The 26,693-nt window shown below is 39.0% G+C and overlaps 1 protein-coding gene across 6 annotated transcripts in view; it reads right to left on the bottom strand.

The window, feature by feature from the left end:
• COL14A1 (collagen type XIV alpha 1 chain) overlaps nt 1–26,693 on the bottom strand; it is a 138,178-nt gene that overhangs the window by 12,416 nt on the left and 99,069 nt on the right. For all 6 annotated transcript variants that reach the window (XM_026110069.2, XM_026110071.2, XM_026110073.2 and 3 more), the window contains 11 exons: nt 24,168–24,245; nt 23,798–23,884; nt 17,499–17,552; nt 16,999–17,094; nt 15,675–15,728; nt 14,376–14,429; nt 6,561–6,614; nt 4,217–4,288; nt 2,070–2,105; nt 1,559–1,625; nt 866–1,054 (listed from right to left, as the gene is read on the bottom strand). In XM_026110069.2, coding sequence (XP_025965854.2) covers nt 866–1,054; nt 1,559–1,625; nt 2,070–2,105; nt 4,217–4,288; nt 6,561–6,614; nt 14,376–14,429; nt 15,675–15,728; nt 16,999–17,094; nt 17,499–17,552; nt 23,798–23,884; nt 24,168–24,245 — 841 coding nt within the window. The remainder of the gene's footprint in view (nt 1–865; nt 1,055–1,558; nt 1,626–2,069; nt 2,106–4,216; nt 4,289–6,560; nt 6,615–14,375; nt 14,430–15,674; nt 15,729–16,998; nt 17,095–17,498; nt 17,553–23,797; nt 23,885–24,167; nt 24,246–26,693) is intronic.

Raw genomic sequence — 26,693 nt, 5'->3', positions numbered from 1 at the left:
TTTTATAACAATTCATTTTTAAAACCCAATTAACAGATTTTGTAATAGCAATAGCAATTCTTTACTCTTGAATAGTACATTTGTTTTGGCGGTTTTAAGGTGGTGTTTTGGGCTTTTATTCACTTCCTTGGGTAAGGATTCGCTTTCACAGACATGGATTTACTCAGTACTACCTGCGTGAGGTAGTCCAGTACACAGAAGTTTGCCAGTGATGTAGAGATAGAAAGCAAATCACAACACGGAGCTTGTTTCTTTACTGGACAAAACTGGAGGAAGAGAAAGGAATATAGCCCTACAAGCAAGAAAATAGAGGAGAATTCCTGCAAATAGACAGTTAATTGTATTATTTCTTGCTGACATCCATATTTCCTATTCTTGCTCCTTCCACACCCTCACAAACTATGACTTTTTCTCTTCTGATCAACCTTGCTCCTTTCATAACTTGGAAATCTTCAGATTGACATATCTCAAATTTAGCAGGAAAGCTCAATCTTTCACCAGCACTAACCTTTCAGTTTTCATGCTGATTTTCTTTAAAAGCTCCTTTGTTTATACATTTACAGCTCCATCTCACTTCAGAACCTACTAAAATGCAAGCGTGATGTGATGTGCCCAGTTAGATACTACCAGTCTTCAGCACTGGAAGCATCAAACCTCAGACTGGTCCTGCCAAATCACATCCTGTAAAGCCTGCATTACTTTCAGGACTGACAGTTTCCAGAGCTTTCATTACAGTCTGTGCTGAGCTCATCAAATATCAAGAAAACTTTTGTTCTCATGATAAATTTAGACAGGAGAAAAACAGCCATTTCATTGTATTAGAAAAGGAAAGGTACTTTTTGTATATGTGAAATAGGAAGCCTACCTCTTTCTCCTGGTCTTCCTGGTTGACCAGGACTTCCTGGAAACCCTTGCATGCCTGGTGATCCTTGCTCACCCTGTGGCCCCGGAGACCCTGGCCGACCTGGCTCCCCAGGAGGTCCTGCTATGGTTCGTGTTGAGACAGACTGGCTTGGAATCTGGTTCAGAATTGAGTTGTATCTTGCCATGTGACCTAGCAGGAAAAAATGTCATCATTTTCAAGTTGCAGTGGAGAATCTGTTTCAGCTATGTTTTAACAGAGCACTGGCAGGTCCCCAAGGCTGTGGTCTGTCCTGTTAGTGAATTTTGATAATATGAAGTTCTGTGCATGGTGGAGAAATAGTGGTTTGGGGATACACAGATGAGAGGAAGAGCTATTGTGTAGAATTTCATTTCCTTGCTTTGGTGGTTTTTCTGGTATTTCATGTCCATAAAAATTTTAAAATTGTTATAGCAGAACCTTCTGTATATTCTAATATCCTGGAGACAACTACAGCATTTTAGATGCCTGATGCTAATCAGTTCTAGTTGGACATAAAACCAGTTAAGCATAAATCTAGCTGAACATAAATCCTGACTGTCTAGCCTAAAACCAAGATCCCCTTGGATGCTCTGAAAAGCATCATATTTATAAGTAATTATGGCGGGAAGAGATCCATTCTAGAGATAGGAACATATGAACTATAGATGTACTTACCCTGGATGAGTTGTTCACACACTTGACGAGCAACGGCACGCACCATTGCTTGGGACTGGAGATCACCCTGGATAACAACAGCAGTAATATAATAACACATTGTTCTTCTTTTTTTTTATCATTTCTCTCTTGAAAATATTCAGAGCAATGAAAGACATTTATTAGCCCTGAGAGAGTATATCCTCACAGATGAGGAAAAAAGCCAAAAAACTTTGAGGATTTCCCTGGTTCCCATTACTGTTTTTAGTCAGCAGAGGTCTGAGAAGATAACCCTAATGAGAGATTTGGGGACATGCTTAACGTCACATACTCCTCACTTTCAAAATATTAATGTAGCTATGCATTAAGACAAGGCCTGAGAAAGGAGGAAAGTTTGCCTGATGGAACACAGAACTCTATTGGGTCTGTGAACACAGAGAAACAAAAACAGTTGGAGAAAAGTTTTTTTTTAATGAAATACAAGATCAGACGACGAAAAAAAAAGTGGCTCACATAGGAACATAAGACTTACCCGCTCACCCCTTTCACCCTTAGCCCCAGGAGCACCCTATGAAGAGATTAAATACAAAATCAATTCTCTGTTTTTTCTACCTCAAAACTTTGAAACCCTTGATACAGTCTCCCTTACAACAACACAGTGAAAGCAAAAGATCCCCCAACACACACAGTTTCAGGAGGCTATGTGACAATAATCAACATACTTTTTCCTCATTTCAGTACGCAACAAAATGTTTCCCTTCAGCAATTCTATAGAGATAACAACTTTCCCAGGGGCTTCTGACCTCTGAGTTTTTCCTCACTTTGTGTCTTAACCCTTGGGGACACGTGAGCAGTGTTTCCTGAGCAGATTACCACTGCAGGAGCTAACAGCCACCTTGGGGGAAAGAGAAGGAACTTCTGCTCTCTTGTGACTTATTCAGTCACATACTGAATTCTGCTCTCTAAAAAGGCAGCAAGGGCAGGTGACCAGGTGACGCATTTCACGTGGCTGAAATGCATCTAAGGTGAATCTGAGAAGGCTGACGGGAGACAAAAATATCAGTCTGAAATTTGTAGCATTTGTTGCTCCAAGGATCTGTATCCACTGTGAACAGGGTCAGCAATAGGATTATACTGCAAAGAAAATTAAGTCAGAGATAGTGTAATACTGTATCAACAGCCATAATGATTATGCGCTGGAGTAAGTTGTCTAAAGCAGTTACAACTTTTCCAACGGAGGTTTTGGGGGCTAGGCTAAACGCCTCTCAGTAACTGCTAAAATGCAGAAAGGTTTGTATGAAAAGGTAACCAGCCAACTTATGCATGGTTGAGGCACATCTTGGGAAAAAAAGAGAGTCCTAAAATCACTGCGATATTCTTTCTAGACTTCTACTCTAATTTTTGGAAAGAGAGTTACTGAAATTCAATTATTTTTCACCTACCTAGCTGTTTTTTCAGAACTGTTAAGAGTTTAAACATTCATAGCACAGGGCTTACATGATGCACAGGAGTATCTACACTCCAGAAAATTTAGTTCAATATCTGAAACATGTGTTTGGACAGGAACTAAAGAGTCAACATGTTATACATTGATAATAATAAGTTCCATAGCTCATCAAATCTCTTTAGTGGCCTTCATGATTACACTGAGAAACTATGCAGACCTGGGCACTACATTATTAACTTTGCTTATATATTGTCAGTCATTTCATTCCCATTTAGCCAAATAAAAATGCTTGCATTGGACTAAATTTCCAAAGCAAACTGGACACTGAAAAAAAAAAAGTTGCTTTCTATTCTACAAATCAAGTCGGAAGTGCACACTGTCATGTTCAGGTGCCTTATAAACTTAAATACAACATTCACTTTGATATATGAAAAAAAATTGAGCAGGCTTTATAATTAACTAAATGTTCAAATTTTTTAATTGAAACAAATTATCTGAACTGTTGCAGGGAAAAAAAGGTCCACTGAAAATCTTCTAAAACTGTACCTTTTACATAATTTACACATTCATTTTATAGTTGGACTCTTTTCTCATAGTTAAACTGTTTTCTTTGATAATAAAGAAAATGACATTTGAAAGACAAATTTAGTAGTAGAGCTTCCTTTGGTAAAATTGAGGGTGTAATTTTGCACTCACTGAAGTTGGTGGTCAACTGTTCTGTAGCTGAAATTTATAATGACATTACAGAAAAAGGCCTGATCTTTATGTCAATTGCCCTGATGTAAATTAAGAGTAACCACAAATTAATTTCATTCGTGCAACAGTTTTTACAATCCAGCTTGAAAATGAGAATGAAGTTATTTTGGAGATATTCAGGTTAAGAAATAGCATACTTTATTTTCCTAAGAGTTGTTTGAAATACAAAGGAGAAAAAGGAGAATATAATTACACACAAATTCACATCCTGTTATGTTTTTAAACTTGTGTTTTAACCTCGTCTTTTAACTCCTTCATCCCTATATTCCAAACACTGTTTGCAAGATCAACAAATAAATTAAAGTATGAAAAAAAAAATCAACAAAGAAAGAGCAATATGATGTTTGCTAGCCACTAATTGTAAACAGATCATGAGCTACAAATATTGGGTAGCTCTATGCAATGGTAAAAGCAAAGGTCAGAAACCAATTAATGCAACGATAGCAAATATAGCAATATTAATTTATTTTACTTACAGGAGCTCCAACATCACCCTGTGGCCCTTGGCTTCCTGTAACACCTGGAACACCTGGAGCACCAGGTATTCCCTGCACGGAGAAAAGAAAGCAAATACTTAGTGGTGATGACAATCAACACCCATGAAGCCTATTGAAAGAAATGACTGTGTGATGGAGAATAACTGTACAAAGCACTATTCTTTCACTTAGCATTAAGAGAAGCTGTTACTGTAGTCACACTGTAAAGCACATGTAAAAGACAAAGCAAGCAGGCTACAAATTTTGTGGCTGAGTGTGGTCCTTTATGAAGTCCTAAGGACAAATGACCGAACTAACAGGAAACAGAGGCAAATTCTTCCCCCTCTCCCTTTTTCTTTTTTTTTTTTTGTTTTAAAAAAAGCACTGATATAGAAATACATTAAGAATTAATAATCCTCACAAAAATCAAGATAAAAAGGTCCATTTCTGAATTTGAGAAAAATCATTAGGGTTGCTAGCTGACTTCCTCAATCTCCTGTTCTTTAGAGGAACGAAATGTCCTGGCCCCGAGGGTGCTGCCAGCCCTTCCTAGCCCTGCCACCTCCCCGGGGCTCCCATTTCAGCCCAGCTCGGGGCCGTCAATCCCTGCCCCACGACGCTGTAGCGGTGCCGGCTCCAGCCCGGCCACGGCCCTGGCCCTGCTCAGCCACAGGCCCCCCTAACCCCGACCCCAACCCACGGCGGTCGCAGCCTAATTTCATGGGCTGCTAAATTGTGGAGTACCATGTAATCTGCTCTCATCACCTGTTTCTAGACTAACACAGAGAAACCTTATGCACTAGACTTTTCTCATTTGTGATACAGCTTGACTTCTAATAAAAACTAAGCACTTCAACAAATTCCACGAGGTACTGTGACTCATTAGATAACGACAGTCTCCATTCAGAACTAAAAATGAATGGCTTACAGCTATTGAACTGCTTTGTTCTGTTATTTTTTATTTAGGAGCTACTGGTACTTAAATTTATTAGTTCAGCATTCAGATGATGAGCAGTAAAAATCAGGATACTGTACACTGGATTTTCCCTTTTAATATCTATTTCCTTGTAATTAATGCAAATGTAATAGTCTGTCTTGTTTCCTGATCTGTCCAACTGTAACAAAACAATTTTACACTTCAAGTTACATGGTATATTGTTTCTATGTTGAAATCCTTTAAACTGGTAAACCCAAACACAGACGATGCTCCCATATTAACAACGAAACTGCAACTTCAGGTCCAGATTTGGACCCCCTTATTCAGATAATCTTGGATTTCATCTGATCTACAGGCAAATTATGGGACCCCACTGGCAAAAGCCTGGCTATTGGCTTTAAATATTCTCTGTCACAAAGAAAATGGCTTATGCCTCAATACGTCTCTACTACAAATCTTGCTGGTGTTTGCGTTGCTCCTAATCAACAGGTGACCACAGACTGGGCAATTCCAGCAATGCTGATCAGTTGTTGGGCTTGACAGATATTTCCATTCAGATTAAATGAGGATAATAAAGAACACTTTTCCAAGGACTCAGCTGAATATGAGCTAAGTAAATAGCAAGAAAATGCAATGAGAAAGGTATTCGCAGGGAAGCAACATGGCAGCTGCATCTCCCAGACGTAAACAGGTTTGCCAGTGAAAGGCCAGAGATGCTGGGAGAAAAGAACAGAGTAGCACATGTTGCAGGAAAAGCAGCACTGAAAGCACAGCCCTGAGAAAAATACTTGAGAAAAATGAACTCATGTTGGGTGTTCTCCCAGGCATGGATTGCTGAACTCAAAACTATCTTCCACCAAGAAGGCATTAACCTTGCCTCTAACTGCCCTAGCTGAGAAGAATGAGGCTAATTTCAGAGGCTAAGGGCAAAGCATTGCCCTTGTTTTGTGGCCTCTGCTGTGTTTTTTGATTACTCCAGAGCATTTGAATACCTGCAAACACCTTCAGCACTGCAGGACCAAGCAAAACTCAGTGGTTCACTTCAACTAACAAGTTCAAATTGGAATTTCTTACAAAAAAGATTTCAGTCTTGTTCCAGATGCAAAGAGCATTAATTCCCTTTATATGGTGCAGTTACTTGACTGAATGCAAATTATCAACCTACTGATGGAACAACTGTCTTTCCTCTCTATGGGAGATATTTTATTCTTGAGCTAAGAGAGAATGGAAAGAAATGACACCGGACAAGGAGCTCTGCCAACCCCATGAGTCATGTGAAAATTTCAACTTCGAAGGACAACCCTTGGCCTTGGTCTGTCTTCTGAAGCCTAGATAACAGACTGTGACCTACAATCCCCTAAAGTCCTGCTGACTTTTATAGTAACGGATTCCACGGGCAATACTCACCACTGGGCCAGGAGGTCCTTGTGGCCCTGTGGGTCCATCTTTGCCAGGAAGGCCCTAGAAAAGAGAAATATATGCAATTTTGTCAGTTTTTTTTTAAACACATAATTTTTTGTGTATGCTTATGAAGAATGAATCTGTTCCAATCATCTAGAAGACTTTTTTTTCTTTATTTTTATTAAATTAAGAAATGGTGGTACTGTTGCTCTAGAAGAAGAGTATTTCTTTATTTGCACACAGGAGGGTTAGTTTCTAAAAAAGACTGACCTATAGTGTAGCCTACATTCAGTGAAATTTAAAGTAAAGTCTCACAATACTTCTGAAGTAAGCAGAAGCAATGCAAAAGTTTTGTAATGGCACTTTTGACCTCTGAGTGAATTTTACTCATGATACTGCTGCAATGAAGTAAATGAGAGTGTTTGCTGTCAAACCTACCATCAGATGGGTCACAACCCTCAGTCTGTTCTCACTGGTTGCAACTATTCATAGTTGCACTGATTAAGTGCTGAAAGATGGTAACTGAGAGCACATTTCTCTGCCCAACAATACTGTACATACGGACTAGCTATCACAGAGGTCCTGATTCAGGAAGCTGCGTAATGAGACTTCGATAGGAATGCTCATGTGGTTTAAATTATGAATGTGCTTCAGAGCTTCCAGAAGTTACAGCCAGAAACTAAAGATAACTTGGAGACTGGAAAGCAAGCAAATCATAGAAGAAAGACTAACCAGATGTAAAAGAAAATACACGATTAATAAAGTATTCTTGCAAATGAACCAAAATGCACTTTTTGCATCCACATGCTATAAAGCATAGGTTTCTGAGCATAAGTCAAATCTTTAATTACTATACAAACTAGAAAGGGAAATATGATCTGAGCACTGGCTCAAGACAAGTCTATGGAGATAAGAGTAGAAGGAAATGGAGGTTTTGAAAGTGTTTATGTTCATACACACAGTAAAGAACATCCATATCTCATAGAACTTCAGAAAAAAATTCGCGTCTTCTTGGTTTTGTAATTTTCTCCTGACGCTTTATTTCTGACATGGTTTTAGTAATGAATATAGCATGAGCTAGTGGTTTTATGCCTTACGCCATTTGGAAACTATGATTCAAAACTTCTTTTATATGGCACAAAAAATCTGGTTTGGGATTATTATCTGTCATGTACCTGGAAAGGATTTTCTTTTTTTTTTTTTTTTTTTAATTCCCCCAGAAGAGTGTTTTGGTGATAAAATAACCCATATATTCCATTCATGTAATTTCATCTGTGCATCCTTAGGCTTGACAAGGAAATACTTTTCTATTTTGCAGTATAGCCATATGGTTCCCGAAGCTCCATGGTCCAAAACAGGCCCCCATCGCAATGAGAACTAAAGCAAATGTAACAGCAAAGTGACACTGAAATAAAGATACTACATGACAGCAATTTTAAGATATATTGGAGAAAAGATTCCAAACCTAGTTCAATTCAAATAAAAGTGTGTTCAGCCCTCAAATTAGAGGAAAGAGAGAATGCCATAAGGAACTGTGAACTGCATTAAAAATGACAAACTAGGGCTTCTGATATTGTCTGGAAGAAGCATTTAGTCATGAACAAAGTTTTGAAAATTTCATTGACAGACATCTTTCATAGTCTTTATAGCATGGCCCTATAAGATAACACAAACTAGCCTATCTCCTTGTTTTTGCAACAGTTCGACCTTCAAGAAGACTGATACCTTCGTATTTACCCAAATATGTCACTTTTAAAAAGTAAATATTTAAAATCTGACTTTATTTTTGATCAGTCCTAGTACAGGATGAAAACTGGTTGGGCCCTCTTAAAGGCTTAACTACCAGGGGAGGGAATGGAGAGCTTTCCACCAATTTCCAGGATCTAATGCGGATTCACGACAAAAAATAGTACTGTATGTCCCTCCTTTCTCCTATACCAGTCAAACAATAGAACCAACATTATGATCAGAAATGTTACATTTTCTTCACAATTTATTTCTTCTGAATAAAAATCTTACTGTTGGTTGCTCAAGAAACATCTCCTTTCCATTCTCCTAGGATTCATTCCTCTTGGCACTGTCTCTGTATCTCTTGGCCACATAAAATCACCTCCTACTGTATTTCTAAATATGTGAAAATTGTTATTTATAAATTAAGTCAAACAGAGATCTGGTTCAAGAAAGAGTACGGCAATAGATATTCTCTCACACAGGCAAAAAGACAAAGGGTATTTGTTTATGCTGCCAACAGGGTTTGAAGATGACGTTCCTGAGATCATCTGACAGCCAGAATGAATCTGATACTCATTCTGAAATTGCTAGTAGTGAGCAGTGGAGATTAGTAGGCAACAAGAAACTGGCAGAAAGACTGAGAATGTATTTTTTCTGGCTGTTTCCCCCATTATTATTGGTCTGTGTAATGTGGAGGAAAATAAAGTACTGTAAGAATTCACAAAGTTGTATTCAGAGCACTGAAATCTTAAAGAATACTATTCACTCTCTCATTTACTGAAGTCTCTTCTCTTAGTTCACCCTGAACCAGCCTCGGAATGACTGGAGGAATTACATGGCACCACAGTAGTTTCTTTCTGATGCAGGACTATCCAGGACAGGAATGACAGTGTACAGGGCTACTGAATCTCATGTCCAAGAGCAGGGTGGGACAGTTCTTCATGCGTGACTTCATATGTCGGGCAGTTTAGACTCAAGATGAGTGTTATTTTATAGGGTTAACTTGAGTCAAGGTGTATTTTACTAATGGCCTGAAAAACAGCCATGGAGAAAACAATATAATCTGTGTAGCTATCTATGATAGAATTTTTTATTAGGGATTTCTTTTGCCTGAATCCAAATGGCATAACAAAATGTAGGCACCACCTAAACCCCTGTAAAATCTTAGCTCTGTTAAAATCTCAGCCCTATTGAAGTCAGCGGAAACTGCCAGTGGAAACTCCTCAGTTTTTGGTAGTTTAGAATTTGTTATGGGTATTCACAGAGAGGTGATTCTGCAATTAAGGCTAGACACTGGCAAAAATTCAACTGAAGCTACTGAGTCCAGGCTTGAAGTACTTTCACGCACAGGAATTTGTCTCAAAATACACAACTGTTCAGCATAGATAAAAGTATTCAGACCAATCTTTATTCCTTTGTGAAGTAATTTTATTGTCGGAGAATGACCCACTAAATGATTAATTCAGTGTATTATGATGCAGCTCACAAAAGAAGATTTTGCACCGATGTGAGCTGTTTTCAATTAATGGTAACCCAGGAAAAGAGAAGAAATGTGGCTTTTTTTGAAAACTTTGCTCAAAACACACAGGCTTTATTCAGCCACAGTTGGCTAGTTCTGCCTCCATACACAATAATGGTGACTTAGCATAACCTCCCTTCTTTGTGAAACTACCAGTAGCACCTAATAGCTAATATTCAGAATAATAGCTGATATTTGGAATATATTCCTGTATTAATTCTTCATAATCTAAAGCAAATATATTTTTTGCATGTGTTTTTGTATTTCTCCATGCCACTAAAATTAAGATCTGGAGGGTCATAAACTTTTCCTCATGTATCTGGCTCTGCCTGACTATGTCTATACTAGTAAATTAAACAGATCGAGAGCACAAAAGATGTGGCACATATCCATACCCGCATCTTCACAGAAAAGAATCCGGAGGTCCTAGTGGACAAGCAGAACACAAGCCAGCAATGTGCCCTCGCAGTAAAAAAGGCCAACCACATTCCTGGGCTGCATTAGTCAGAGTTTGGACAGCAGGTCCAGGGAAGTGATCCTTCCCCTCCGACCAAAACAGTGTATAGTCAAAAGTGTCTCCCAGAAATGGCTTCTGATCTGTGCTATCCCCTGAATCCTGAGCTGAAAGAGCAGTAACCAGCCCAGGCCAACACTGTGCCCAGAGGAGTGCCTTCCTGCTCTCAGAGCACGCGGAGCAGGTGGAAAAAGGAGTTTGCCACTAGCAGCTGGAATGACACCTAAGACACTGAATCATCCTCTCTTTCAGACAGATGTACCTCACTGCTGGACTAATGTCCGCAGGCAGGATAAGGCAGCACTGGTGAATGCTTCTGGACCCCAGTGTAGCTGCAGCAGCTGAGCAAGAGAAAACAATCACTAGACAGTACAACCCTCTGATCCCACCTTAGCAGGCATATAGGGAAGCACATCCAACAGAGCTTCCTCCAGGAGAACTTTCCAACCTTCTAAAGAAAAGTATGTCACTCCCCTGACCCATGCCCTAGCCATGCTTTCCTGAGCGAGGAGAAATATGGCAATGAGGAGACACCCACCACGCAACAGTGAGAAACGGCAAGGTCATGGGCACAGCAGATTCAAACTTTGGGTCCAGAGCTATGGAGACCCCTCCCTACACTGTCTTATCAAGAGGAACATGCTCGTTGCTCAGGATGATACACCAGGCTTCTCTCATCACAGCTGTGTAGATCTGTCCTCTCCAGTGGCCTGCACTTTGCAAAAAAGAATGGGAATTGTAACTGTGACCTGGCCTTGGATAGGAGCCAAGGTATATGGGAGATATGGGAAAGGAAAGACTTTTCCCCCTCTGACACCTCTAAAGCAGGGCAAGTCTCAGTCTGCTTCCAAACTTTATACTCTTGGCTGAAAGACATGAATCAAAGACACAAGAGAATCTAATTACTGACTGCTCTGGCCACACACTAACCAGCAGCATGATGTCAGTCTGGGTTCTCTAGCACGTGCAAATTAACTATTTTTTAAATATGCTATCTTGGGAGTTGGTATAGAAACACAATCTGATCTCTTCAGTACAACTTCTGTATATGGTCAGTAACAAATGCGAGACAGCAAGAGAGCATATTTTCAAATATTTTCAAAACAAAACCATGTCCCCAGCCATAGAATTAGAAGAAACCATTTTGGATTTTATAATTTTTTTATGACATTCTTTTATCACAGGAAGCTGACAAGAGGGGAAGAGACTGTTCTTAGTGTGAATCTGAAATGTAGATTTAAACCAGTTACCAGACAGGTTTAAAAACATTATTATGGCTATTCAGAGAGTTTGTTTTATTATTGGAAAACACATGTTTTACTCTGTTTCAACATTCACATAGTAATTTTATTTCATCTCACTTTTTTCATAGGGTGGGTGATTCATTGTGAAAATGATCTCTGTTTGAATTCTACACATTCTGATTAGGGGAGACACTCTATTTTTTTGAAACGAACTACTAAAATCCAAGAAAAACATAAATAAATACACCAGAGATTAAAAATCAGAAGTTCAGAAATACAAAAAGAACTTTTCTGGACTCATTGTTGAATTAAAATAATAAGAGGAAGAAAAAGACCTTTTCTCAACTGATTTCAACAATAAAAACAGAAATGATGAATGCTAGAAATTAAAACAAAGAGGAAGAAAAAAAAAGTAAAAGTGAAGTGATTTTGACTACTAGCAACTAGAAGAAAAAACTCCCTATTCAAGGACTTCTTGAATCTTTTCACATTATCCCCAGTACAGTAAAGCTCTCAGATATCTCCCATTAAGTAAGTCCCATACTTATCTCCCAATAAATTCAGTGTGGTTTAGTCATCTGTGCTTTACAGCACTGGATCCACTATAATTAAAATATTTCAATGAATAACAAATACTAATGAGAAAACGATGGCTAAGCTAAGAATAACATGGAAAATCCCAATTCTAGTCATATAATAACTGCAAAATAGTTTGAGAACTTCGCTAAGAGGAGGAAGCTCGACAAAGGGAACATTATACAAAAAGGCAATTTATTTCTTAGCAGTTTTCCAGTTCCCCTTTGCTGTTGCTGCAGTCATGCCTTTTAGAATGACGCCTTTTTCCAGTGTTTGCCCTTCAAAGAGACTGTGTAGTGAAATCACTGGTTGGAATCTTCACCCATTAAAAGCAATTATGTTGTCATAACTTCACTGGAATCAAATGAGTTACACCACCATAAAATTAGTATAACATCATTGTTTGTTGCCATAGAAATAATTGCTGCAGAACAATACTGCATAAGGGTCACATAGAGCAACTAACTGGCTAACAGGCCTGACTATGAGATCTAGGCAATTTATGTAGTTCCTTTGTTTAACATCAGAAGAAAGTGAACTCATGAACCAATCATGATTATCATTTCTATATAAAATGACAATTTATTTAATTGCCTGCCTTATTAGAGATTAACACTGGGGCCTTCTACAGAAGAAGCGCATGCCTTTTCCCTGACTGTATCAAAAGTCTTTGCCTATGCTAGTCTTTTCCCCTGCTTTTCTCAGAAATATCATCCCTCTGCATTAACCTGTTGAGTTCCACAGGCAGGAGAACTAGACCGGTTCTGAACTGCTGGCTGACATCAAGACATATAGCATAAAGTAAAAACATAAGGTTCTCCTCTTCCTGACATTGTAGAACACTCAGTGTCCCTAGCACAGAAAGAGGAGGCACATATCACTCAAACGTACAGCTTCAAGCACCAAGTCACCTGGACCTGGCTATGAGCAAGATTAGACAGGACGGTGGCAAGAACCCAAATGTCAATCACGCTCTAAGTCTTTATGAGCAGGTGACACCAAGCTTGTGGAATTTAGGGTAGAAAATTCCAGTAAAGTCCAAAAAAATGAGCTTCTATACAGAAGAAGACATAATAGTATTACAATGTGGGAAAAGGAAGACATTTACCTTCCTATTTCACTCACAAATTAGCTGAAAATTAGAAAGCTATAACTCACTGGGTGATAATGTGCAAAATTTTCTCTCAATAAAAATACCTTCTTCTCTTGATTTTAGAGGGGGAAAAAAAGATTGATGTACGGCCCAAATTCTACAGTAACTTCAGTGGAATAACCTATACATTTAAAGATATGCACATGCTTAAATTTGTAATACTGATCTTAAGCACACATATTACTATAGGAATTTTTTTGTAACAAACTCTCAGCTCAATGCCAGAAACCCAAAGAAGCTCCAGATTTCACTGCAGTTAAGTCACATAAAATATCCACAAAAAGGATCATAAATACATAAATGTTGTTTAAGGGAAATTAAAAGTCATATTTAATAATGAACTTCTGCTGTAAATAATACCCTTGTATCATGCTAACAATCACTTTCAAGCACCTGACTAATAATATGAAGCAAAAGACTTGTTAGATGATGCTTTGGAAGCCCAGTTGATAAGGATTGATAATAGTTTCTAAGCAGCCTGGGAAAACACTGACAGATTTAACTGCTTAAAATAATACAAAGCTCTTTTTACCACTACCTAGACAGAATGTAATTACCTTCATTTGTTCTACTACAAACAGAAGAAAGTTGATTAAATGTTGATATTATTCTTTAACTCTTCATTATGTGAGTAGTTTCCAAATGTATTTTTTTACATTTAAAAGTAAGTTGCCTTTGTAGTTGCCTTTGTTATTCGTCAATTAGCTAGAAAGCAATTTTAGATTGTTGCACTGGGTTGCATGCTAATTATGTAACATTTACCCAGCATCCAATTTTCAATGTATATGCAAATACATTAACTGGCAGTGCTGGTCACAGGTGACATCTCTTCCTAAGAAGTAAATTAAATACAAACATAGTACAAGGTTCCTCATTACTATTCTAATATTTCTCAACCCTGATCTAGCAGATGAAAAGATACTCTACCCTATCTCTGTCTTCTCTGCTGATTGGTGCAGACATATGGGTCTCTAGAAGTGGCAAATGTCAGTGACACAGTACCACAAATCAACCACCAGTAAACATATCCATTACGGAATGGAAATTCTTAAAACAAACAGAAAATGCATTCATTTTACCTTACCCTTTGACCTTGAGCTCCGTCTCTTCCTGGCGAACCTGATGCTCCTGGAATACCCTAAGCATTATAAAGAGAGGGCAAATGATCAGATCAACTTAATACAGTCCAACAGAATCATTTTCCACTGAAACTGTATTAAATGCTTTTGGATCAATGGGAAGAACCAGGGAGTTCAGATAACGGGTGGAACCGTATAGAAGACATTCAGTAAAAAAAGCATTTCTGTGAAATGAGAGATGATTAAACAGATCGTGTAAAAATGCACAGGTTTCATATCCACTCACTACAATCCTCGCTGAATAATGCAGACTATTTAGTCAAGTCAGGCTTCCTACCCCACTAAGCTGAAAATAGAGCTTGATTTCCTATATCATTCCAGTTTCAAATCGGTTTCAAACTCCACTGTATTACATCAGTCCCTTAACCTGAAAATACAACCATCATTTCTCTCTCCTGTTTCTAAAATGTAGTCTGTTACCATATTATTTGAAGTCAGTGCAGTAGTAGCAAAGGGGGAAATAGCTGACCAAGAATGATTACATGAGTTACACCCAGCAGAGTTTCACATTCTTCAAACGAAATCTCACTCTCTGGCACATGGAAGGCTACAGAGCAGCAGTCTGGGACCACTGCTGCAGTGGTGCAGGAGGCTAACAAAACTGATTTATGAGGAAAGACTGTATAAGTTTACTATCCCTAGCACACAGGAACAAGAGACAGGGAACCTGGTAACAACCAACAAATATTGGAGGGATATAATCAGCAGCAGAAAAGCATTTGTAAAGGGAAGAGCAAATGATCCTGAGAAGCAGCAATAAATTGATATTAGGAAATGCAAACTCTATAGACTAAATATCGGTCATCAAACTGAGAAAAGATTCACTGTGTCCTACAGCTTTTTAAGATACTGATCTTATGAAAGAGAGAGTCAAAAAAATTAAGTGGCTGATCTATCCTCCTAGATAATTCCAGGTGCAATTTTATGAGTTTAAAATGAAAACAGGTAGACAGTAATATGCAAGCAGAAATCTAAGAATGGATAGTTTCTGAGCCTATAAAGAGCCAATTTCAGTGTTTAACAAGGTCAAGAAGATTAACTGGTTCTTTAAAATCAGACCCTGAATGATTTGGTCACTGCATACCAGCATACCCTGGATTCCTGATTTTAAACCTCCTTTCATATTCACAAAAGCAACACACTTCTCAACAGCTTTAGATACGTGCCTTAAGTTCACAACGATGTCAATTCGACATTCAAACTTACTGAGTAAGTGACAGACGAAACAATAACTAAGGCAATACCTGTAGGCCAGGAAGACCAAGATCTCCCTTCTCTCCCTTTTCACCTGGTGGACCCTGCAGATGAAGAATCACACATAATAAACCAAACACATGGTTACTTTCCCGGTTTTAATAGTTACTTCCAGCGTCTTGAGAAAAAACAAACTAATCGAAGAACAGCAAGACAGACTATTTTTCCTAAAAAGAGCAAATCTGCAGACCATATTTGCAAAATTGTAAATGAAGTATTTACACAGGAAATAAACTCATTTTAAAAGACTTCAGAATTCACCTGATAAAACTGTGGTCTTTACATTACAAAAGGGAAGTTATTTTCTTTTCTCTTTGAATGAATCTGTTTATCTTCAGCCCTCAGGAATATTTCCTATCATGATGACACCAATGGAGCTCTATGGAAACTATACATGTTTCTATGGTATGTATATATGATAAACATAATTTTATGGATAATAAACTAATTTTAAATAAATTTTATACAAAAACAGTTTTTCTATCAAAGAACTGAAAATATCATTATAATTAATGTATTCTTAATTATTCGCTGATGAGTTCATCAAGAATATACAGTTTTCATAAAACACTTCATTATATTTTTACTGTGGTATCTCATACATTGTTTATAAAGAAGTATATTATACTGTAGTAAATTTTAAAGAAAAGTCTAGTGGGTAAATATGTGTATCTGGTATCTTTGAAGGCTTGTGTGTTTCAAGGCACCTACAGGAGATGTACATAAGACAAGAGTAGTGCTGGTGGTTCATTATTCTATCAACATGTCTTAATGATGAAATTCTGAGACCTGTTTCACAACTGTGTTCCAAGCTCCAGGCCTAATCATCTCCTCTGATAATAGTCTCTGTAAGTGCAGTAATTACTATTGCTTAATTTTGCAGTGAATATGGTGTTTTTGCTTGGGTATACCCTTCAAATCAGAACTGATCTGAGATGAGCAATACCACAACAAGAAAAGGGTAAAATATTAACGTTTTGTTTCTGGAGCATGTCACAATCCAGTGAAATTTTTTTCACTTGTCTCCAGCTTGGATGCTAATACTTCGGCCATATTCAACTTATGGTCAAATCTCTCCAGCTTAACTAAAAGCTCAGCTCCACATACAAACAAGCACGTTGATGCTGGACCACTGGTCAGCTGGTCCACTGTAAGTTAAACCTAAACCTGTGACTTTACCTTAAACACTGAAATTCTGAAATTCAGATTCTGATCAGGACACCAAAAGATATTTCCGTTCAGTCTAAGGTATGTGTTGTTCTAAACATCACAGTGTAACAGAAAATAGGACCCTATTGCTTATATAAGACTCACCGGAAGCCCTTGAATAGAAAGTCCACTGGGTCCTTGAGGTCCTGGAGGTCCTTGGGGTCCTGGAACACCAATTTCACCTCGAGGTCCATCTGGTCCCTAAAGTAGCACAGGACATAAGTTAAACTCCTATCATCTGGACAAAGGCAGCTTCTGTTTGAAGAATTAAACTCTGATAGACTCAAAAACATTTGAAATATGAGTAACACTTGACTGGACAGGTAAGAGTTACATCTAAAAGGGCCTAGTTCCCTTATACACACAAAAAATGAAGACTTATGCTGTGACAGCAGCATTCCAAATTTTATTTCCTTTATCAAGGAACAAACATGACAAGCAATTGTTACGAAAAGAGACACACCAAACTCCAACAGCATTTTGCTATGGTTTTTCCTCAGCAACATCAGAGACAATTTGGAACTCATTTCAAGGTCTGCAGAGATGCAGCAGAGATAAACCATGAACCTGTGCATCTGAAAATTGTACAGTGCTGTAAAAAGTACCTTTGGACCTGGATCACCACGATGACCTTTGGCACCTCTGATACCTGGACCACCCTGTAAGGCACAAGCACAGGACCGGCTGAAAAGCAAACTTCTCAAATAAACACAAATCAAATCTAGGGAAGCCCAAACATTTCTTTCTTGTTCTTGAATCAGACAGAATATCTATCCATATCCTTCCGCTGGAGTAATTAAACTAAGAACATACTTAAGTTTGGTCATACATAGGAACACATTTAAACATAGACTTAAATACCTTCCAGAGCCAAGAATGCACAGCATGTAAGAAACAAAATACTGCCAAAAGCTACAATGTGCATGGAAATGCACACGTGGTCACAGGTTCCCTCCAGTTGCTGAAACCTCCCACACATCTGTCAGTTCACCCCAAGATCATCACATTGTTAAAGGGTGAGTGTCCAATGACTCAGGCATATTTTTAACCAAGGGCAACTCCGAGACCTACTAGATCAAGGTTTGATTTAGAGCTATTCTTAGGTAAAACACTTCTCCCTCAACTTTCTCTCTCTGCTTTCTTCAGTGATGCTTACATCTGTTAATCATTTGATAACCAACTGTTGCCTTAGCTTCCTTTTTTTATTAGTATCATCTGAGACACTGGAGTTGCATATACCTATGGATGGCTTCCATGAATGTGTTCTGCATATACATGCTGGATGTCCTTTGTCCTCTAGGACAATGTAAGTAAAGATTTATTTTCATTTTTTTCAGATCAATTTCCCTCTTTGCCCAGCCCAATATATTACTTAATCTGTTGGGATATCAGTTTTCAAGGTCAGGGATTCTGTCCATCTTTGTACTCACAAAGCACCTCCTACTGCTAGGTACCACAACTAACTGGCACTATTTAGAAGCTACAGCAACAATCATTAGTTATAAAAATAACTACATCAAAGTTAAAAACTACATCAAAGACATAAAAATATAAAATATGCATATCAGATTAAATGCATATTTAGTGTCTATGAGACTTCAAACAGGAATGTCAACAACGGAAATTTTTGGAAGTATCAGGATTGCTCCTGCCCTTCAATGAAAGTATTATAATACCTTCACTTTGTCTGATCACTTTTCCACACCTTGTCCCAGTTCCCTCATTCTTCTCACTTCTGTCCCAAGCCTCAGCTCTACGCCCACTACCCACTCCATCACAGTCAGGCCTCAGCTCCACATCCAGTATCTCTTCTCTGACCCTTAATCTAGTCCCACATGCTCCACAGAATCATGTTCCAGTGGTCAGTACCCAAATTCCTGGTCCTCACGCTTCTGCGTTCCAGTCCAGTCCTCTCACCCTTCTCCTACCTGGGAAACCTCTCTATCAGATCAAAAATTCTGATGCAAATACTCAGCAAAATAACTGTAATGTTAACATAAACAAAAAATACACAGTTTTCTCCAGTTTCATTCTCATAAACAAATGAACCTTTTTATTGAAGAAGGATATATATTTAAAAATCAATCATGTTCATAGCCTAATGAGGAGCCATTGAATCATTTGCTTTCACATTCACATGGACTTTAGCCCACTTGTCCACGTTCTGAATCCAGTAAGCCATGGTTTGTAAAAAGTGCAAGTTCCAGAAAGCACCGATTCAATTTGAAAACATAACATCTCCCTCATTTTCCTCAGAAGTTTCACTGATTAATCCCCTGCACTACTAAACTTCATTTCTTTGGCTTCTACTTCTACCTAAGAATTACTACACCTTTTTCTGTTATTTTAAATAACTCCTTAGCAGCCAGTACTTTCTCCCTGAAACAGACCTTAATCAACTGTTATCAGGTCACCTCTTTATATTCTTTTTGATAGTTAAAACATATGAAGCACTTAATGTTTTTCATTGCAACTTCTCCAGTCCTCCAAAAATATTTTTTCTCTCTTTCCTCACATTCTCCAGTTTTCCAGCACTCCTTTTAAAATGCAGTAAGCAGGGTTGTGGGCTATCTTAATTTTACTTTGCATGGGGAACTTCAGACAGCATGACCAAATTCTGGCAAAGATTAAGCCACAAAAATGGTAACCCATAATGAAAACTGCCAGATAATCTTAACTCTAAACAAAACTTTGTCTTACCCCAAATCACCGACTTCCTAAAAGATTTTTAAAGATATTTTCAGAGATATCACCACAAACAAATAGAAGGGTTTTATTTTGAGTCTTTTCAACATAATCTCTCAAATTAGCTACATGGAAGAATCCTGATCCCTTAAACAGAAATATCCTTGGCTTAGAGAAAAGTCACATGGCATTTTAACAGCTTGGAGCATTACTAAGCAGACAGAGCACATGTGACTTTCTGACTCTTGGTTGGCTCAAAAATGCACTGACTTGTTTTTTTGTTCTGCTCTTTCCTAGGCTTCTAACTTTTTCCAGAGCTATGCCATCTAACTATCTGGCAAAAAACGCATCACTTGTAAGAGGCGGAGTTCTAGAATTACATGCTGCCAGGACTACGTAATGATTTTTCTGTTCAATTTTAAACCTCCTCTTGCATGCAGCTTTGCTACTGAAAATATTGCTAGTCTTAACCATAATAAATAAAAGTACATTATTTTATTGCTGGATTAAGCTTTGGTGAGTCCTGATCTGCATGTCTTCTGAACAGTGTTAGTAAAACTCATCCTTCCAACTTTTTTTTTTTTTTAAACATTTTTCATTGTACCGTGAAATGTGGTAAAACTACTCAAATTCACTTGCATTTTCATGTGAATTATCCCATTGCCTTTTTCACAGAACACAAATTGGGACTCCTAAATCTAAGAATTAAATCCTTAATCCATACTTGATTTATAGCTACAGTAAATTAGGATAAAAAAATCATTTTTTCTTGTTCAAGATACACCTCTTTGGTTAGATATTTGCATAGTAAAAATTCTTCCTGAGATTTTTCTTCCATTAGTGGTTTTTTTTTCCCAGTAAGTGGTAGGGGCCCAAGTTCAGCACATGGACTATATGAATAATTTGCCTTGGGAGAAAAATGTGGCCCCCAAAAAATGCTTGAGACCAGACTAAATACTCGGAGGGAACGAGTAAGCTAAAATCACAGTCCAGGCAAAGGGGTCTGGGTTTGACGATTCCAGACCTTTTCCAACCTATTGTCTAGAAATGACGAAAAAGCTGGCTATCTTTACATTACCTAAAATCTGGGGAAGCAGAAGCAGTAACATAAAAGAAGCTGAGCCATATCAATGAGAATTTAAAAATCTATTGCACACCTTAATATTTGTATTTTCTTAAATTTTTATTGCACTATAGCCATTCACAATTTCACAATGTGGCAACTATACGATATGATTTATTAATTTACCTAAAATCTACTTTTTTTTCTTAAATATCTCAATAGAAAATGTCAGAAACACAGCCTACAACTTTTCTAAACTGCTAAAAATCAGCCATGTGATGTGAGATTCAATTATCTGACTTCAGTCATCCATACCACAGAATCACAGAATGGTTGAGGTTGGAAGGGACCTCTGGAGACCATCTAGTCCAACCTCCCTGCTTAAGCAGGGTCACCTACAACATGTTGCACAGGATCGCATCCAGGTGGGTTTTGATTAACTCCAGAGAAGGAGTTATTCAACTCCTGTCCTCTCTGGACAACCTGTTCCAGTGCTCAGTCACCCTCACAGTGAACAAGTTTTCCCTCATGTTCAGACGGAACTGCCTGTGTTTCAGTTTGTGCCTGTTGCCTCTCATCCTGTCACTGGGCACCACTGAGAAGAGTCTGGCCCCATCCTCTTGGCATCTTAAGATATTTGTATACATTGATAAGATCCCCTCTCAGTCTTCTCTTCTCCAGGCTGAACAGGCCCAGCTCTCTCAGCCTTTCCTCACAGAGGAGATACTCCAGTCCCCCAATCATCTTTATAGGCCCACGCTGGACTCTCTCCAGTAGTTTCATCTCTCTCTTGTACTGAGGAGCCCAGAATTGGACACAGTGCTCGAGATGTGACCTCACCAGGGCTGACGAGAGGGGGAGGATCACCTCCCTCAACCTGCTGGCAATGCTCTGCCTAATACACCCCAGGATACCATTGGCCTTCTTGGCCACAAGGGCACATTGCTGGCTCACGGTCAACTTGTTGTCCACCAGGACTCTCAGGCACCTCTCCACAGAGCTGCTTTCCAGCAGGTCAGCCCCCAGCCTGTACTACTGCTTGGGGTTATTCCACCCTGGGTGCAGGTCTCTGCACTTCCCTTTGTTGAACTTCATAAGGTTCTTCTCCACCCAACTCTCCAACCTATTCAGGTCTCTCTGAACAGCAGCATAGCCCTCTGGTGTATCAGCCACTCCTCCCTGTTTTGCATCACCAGCAAACTTGCTGAGGGTGCACTCTGTCCCTTCATCCAGGTCACTGATGAATAAGTCGAACAAGACTGGACCCAGTACTGACCCCTGGGGGACACCGCTAACTACAGGCCTCCAACTAGACTCTGTGCTGCTGTTCACAACCCTCTGAGCTCTGCCATTCAGCCTGTTCTCAATCCACCTCACTGTCCACTCATCTAACCCACACTTCCTGAGCTTGCCTATGACGATGTTATGGGAGACAGTGACGAAAGCCTCACTGAAGTCAAGGTGGACAACATCCACCGCTCTCCCCTCATCTACCCAGCCAGCCATCCCATCATAGAAGGCTATCAGGTTGGTTAAGCATGATTTCCCCTTGGTGAATCCATGCTGACTACTCCTGATCACCTTCTTTTCCTCCACATGCTTAGAGACGACATCCAGGATGAGCTGCTCCATCACCTTTCTAGGGATGGAGGTGAGGCTGACTGGCCTGTAGTTTCCTGGGTCCTCCTCATTGCCCTTTTTGAAGACTGGAGTGACACTGGCTTTCTTCTAGTCCCCAGGCACCTCTCCTGTCCTCCATGACCTTTCAAAGATGATGGAGAGTGGCCTAGCAATAACATCCACCAGCTCCCTGAACACTCGTGGGTGCATCCCATAGGGGCCCATGGATTTGTGGGTGTCAGGTTTGCCTAAAAGATCTCTAACCTGATCCTCCTCCACCAAGGGAAAGTCTTCCTTTCTCCAGACTTTCTCTCTTGTCTCCAGAGGCTAGGATTCCTGAGGGCTGGCCTTAGCAGTAAAGACTGAAGCAAAGAAGGCATTCAGTAACTCTGCCTTCTCCGTATCGTTCATTACAAGGGCACCCACCCCATTCAGCAGTGGGCCCACATTTTCCCTAGTATTCCTTTTGCTACTGATGTATTTGAAGGAGCCCTTCTTGTTGTCCTCGACATTCCTTGCCAGATTTAATTCCAAATGGGCCTTGGCCTTTCTCGTCTCATCCCTGCATACTCTGACAACATTCCTACATTCCTCCCAAGTGTCATATGTCAGTTGTCTGGTGTGATCCATTACCTGAGATTTCCTCAAGCCAATGAAGAGAAAGCTTTATCTCACCTTTCAGAGATACCACCTTGAAATGGAAGTAAAGTGAAATTATTGTCCTCTAGAAGAGACTACCTTATCCTACTGATTATGCAAGGAGCCTAGGCTGCACAGCTTAAGCTAGATCTTAACAGTTAGACAGTTAGGAAAAGTGACCCTGTGCATTTCACCATTCACAGGCAAGCTAGAAAAAGTTTCAATTCAAATTTCAATATACATGCTTCGTTCCATCCTTCAGTGTGGAATAAAGTGGAAAGAAGGAGGGACATCCACCTCTTTCCCCTTTGCCTCTTTTGGATACCTCTCTGCCTCCAGGACCTCACAAAAGAACATGCACTTTGGGTTCTGCTTTCCAATAGGTATTTTAGCTCCTAGGCAGGCCTTCCACAACAGGAGTCTTCTTTCATCTTTTACCACACAAAGGACATAGTTGTACCCCATGCCTTTAATTCATAAGTATACCATAAACTAAGTATTTCAGAAAGCTAAATTTAAAGCTATATTTAATACATGTATGCTAGAGCAGACAGCAGATGATTTTAAAAAAAGAAAACAAATGGCACTTACTACGATATATTTAGTAATGCTTCAGATAGGTAATAGGTTTCAAGGCCTAGAGATTATGCTAACTTATTCTTGTCTGGATTAGATCATTAAGAATTTGATTCATTTATTAGGTGAGGAGGTTTGTTACAACTTTTTACTTGGCACCTTTGCTAAATAAATGGAATATAATTTTTTATCTTTGCTAACACTTGAAACTCTAGTTTAACCTTATTAGTTACACAATAGCAGTATATTCCCACATCTTGGAATAAAGCTGGCCCGTGAACTATTTAGTACAGTTGAGCACAAACCTGAATTAAGCCTTACCGGTGGTCCAGGAGGTCCAAGGGGTCCCTTGTTAGCTTCTGAACAGGAACAAGCATGAGGAAGGGAAGGGCAATTTTCCTCATCTCTCTAAGGAAAGGTCAGGATAGGAAGAGCTTAATGTCCAAAACTTTGATTCAGAAGTTGAGAATATTATTAATCTAATACATAATACTGTGTGGCTGCCTCAAAAGCACCTACGCGATTTAGAAACACACATCACATTGACTTTTGATAGGACAATTAATCCAAACATATTAGGGCTCTTTTGAAAACTCTACCCATGCATTCCCTTTAAAAGTATTCATCTCAATAAAAGAAAAGAAAGAAAAAAAAAAAGGTAAAATCTGCCATCATTGAAATGCGTTCTTACCAAGCCAGGAAGCTCACAGCATTTGTCTCGATGGGCCCATGAGGTAGCACAAACAATGTCAAACATCTGTAACTGCAACTGTTTCAAAACAAGGATGATGCAGGAGAGAACTGTTAGTTATAAGATCAGTGCAAAAAGAAGCCTTCAGCAAGAAAAGCTACCTTGACTGAAGTAGTCAGAGCAGAGGACAGACTATGGATTTAGAACAGCTAGCCACAAATATGCTAGTTTAAATGGCAAAAGGCTTTTGCTCTAACCAACTTGTCCGCATTATCAGACATTAAATGCATCGAGCGAGGTGTTGAATGGCTGCATAGTAAATGCTGTAAGCATTTGTTTGATTATCCCAGACACATTGACTAATTTCTTGATTTGTCCAGTGGTGCTTCCCAAGATTTTACCTAGCAAGAAAGAGGCAAAAGAGAGCTCAGCTCCCCAAAACTGAACAATTTCTCTTATCCCATTGGTCCTGTGCTCAGATTTTATCTGGGACAAGGTCTCCTGCAACCTCCTACTTACACTGGAGCTGAGCCACAAATAATATTTATTATCTTCTCCAGTTTTATTTTACTTTAGAATATGCCCTCTTACTGATATTATCCCCAGGCAATGAAACTTTAAGGATGGTGAAAAGATTGCTCAACACATGACAATCTTAGAAAGAAAAATTCCCACCTCAGGTCTGGAAACATGGTTTGGACAAGAATTTAATCTACAGGAACGTGCACATTTGGTAAGAATAAGAGCTGCTAGATACTCAGAAACACTTAATTTACTAAATAAGACTGAGCAGTAAAACCAATTGTCTCCTTTACAACCTTAAACTGAACAAAGGAGTCTACAGAGACGGAGCTTTGTTTTGTTCCTATTCCTATTCTGTTTCCATGCCTCATTTACGTGCCTACTGGATAGAAAGGGGAACGGAACAGAACATCCCATTAAATTAAGCTCACATGTTCAAGAAATTGAGGAACTGCTAGAGATTGAACTCTTTCTGGTTTTGTTCCCATGCTCACTTACACAATTTTAAAGTATTATTTTCAGTGGCATTATTTTAACACTAGAACGGAGAGTGCAATTTAAACATTTTCCCAAAACTTAGTTGTTTCTGTGTTAAAAATGAATTACACATGTGCACCTTTGTTTTTGTCTCAGTTTTTTCTCACATAAATCCACTGCTGCATTTTAAACAAATACTTTCATATACATAGAAATTCTCCTTATCTGGCAGCAGATTATCTGGTACAGATAGTACAGATATACTGTACTACAGATGCAGGCACACCTGTGCTGGGCTCCACGCTCAACAGCTTGGACAAATGTAACCAGGTGAAGTACAGCATGAAAGCAGCTTTTGGACCCTGGGGTTGGCTCCACAAAGATCCACCCCAAGTCCAACGAGTCTGTGTCCCTGGCTATGTCACATCCAAGTTGGCTCCACGGGGAGCCACTCAGATGCCTCCTCGCGGCATCCATCAGCTTGTGCAAAATATCACATGAAGATGCATGAACTCACTGTTCTGAGACTCAAAATAACCCTAGGCATTTCCATGGTACTATGCGTAGGCTAACAAGAAATCACAGAAAAGGGAGTGCAGAAACACCTGAGCTGGTTGTGCAGAAATCAGCTCAGATTTAGAAGCAGTAGTATTGCCATTTTTTTCCATCCCAACCTACTCTTTTCGCCTGAATAACGGAAGGTTGACAGTATTGGCTAAATTTATGTAGCCTGACATAGGCATGCACATGCATTCATTCTCTGTGGATTAGACAATCTGGAGAACCAGGGTGATAGAACATTTTGGTGTAAAATAAAGAGCAAACAGACATTCACTGAATCGCTGTATTCACCATCTAAATGCATCTAAATGCTGAATGACTCAATATTCTGATTTTAAAATATTACGTGGGTTGCTCTGTCTGACTCAAGCTAAATAACTAAACAAAGCTTTCTTTGCTACTGTTAAACATTTATTCATAAGTCTCTGTATTCATAGTGCTTTGCTTCCTAGATCTCCCAGTCCTGCAAGCGGAGTCAGTAAGACAGAAAAGTCCGCCCATCCTGATCTGATCAGGCTACAGTTCTGCAAGAATCTTCAAGAGCAGGCAACATCACAGCACATTTTTATCAGTGCATACACATGGAGGTAAAACAAGTCAGACAGAAAAGGGAATATCAATAAAAATGGACTTGTCATTCAGTACCACTGAAAGCATAAAGAACATTACTTGCTGCATGTTGGAGTCAGGTTTATTTGCTATAGCTGGCTGGGTTTCTAACCCAAAGATGCTCCACTATTAAGGAAAGTTGCTAGGCTTAATCCTCTTTCTGGCCTATATTGGGTAAATTTCTGCCTGTTTATTAAACTGCAGCATTCCAGATATATCAATGGCAAAAAAAAAAAAAAAAAAAAAAAAAAACTCTGATACGATTATATTCCCTCAAAATTGAAATGTTTTGCAAAATACAGGTGACTTCACTGGACACATGTATCAAAAAATAAACTAAATACATTCCAATGTTAA

This window comes from Dromaius novaehollandiae, chromosome 2 (assembly GCF_036370855.1).
Source record: "Dromaius novaehollandiae isolate bDroNov1 chromosome 2, bDroNov1.hap1, whole genome shotgun sequence".
In the NCBI taxonomy this organism is placed as follows: domain Eukaryota; kingdom Metazoa; phylum Chordata; class Aves; order Casuariiformes; family Dromaiidae; genus Dromaius; species Dromaius novaehollandiae.
This window is presented reverse-complemented; position numbering and strand designations above follow the sequence as displayed.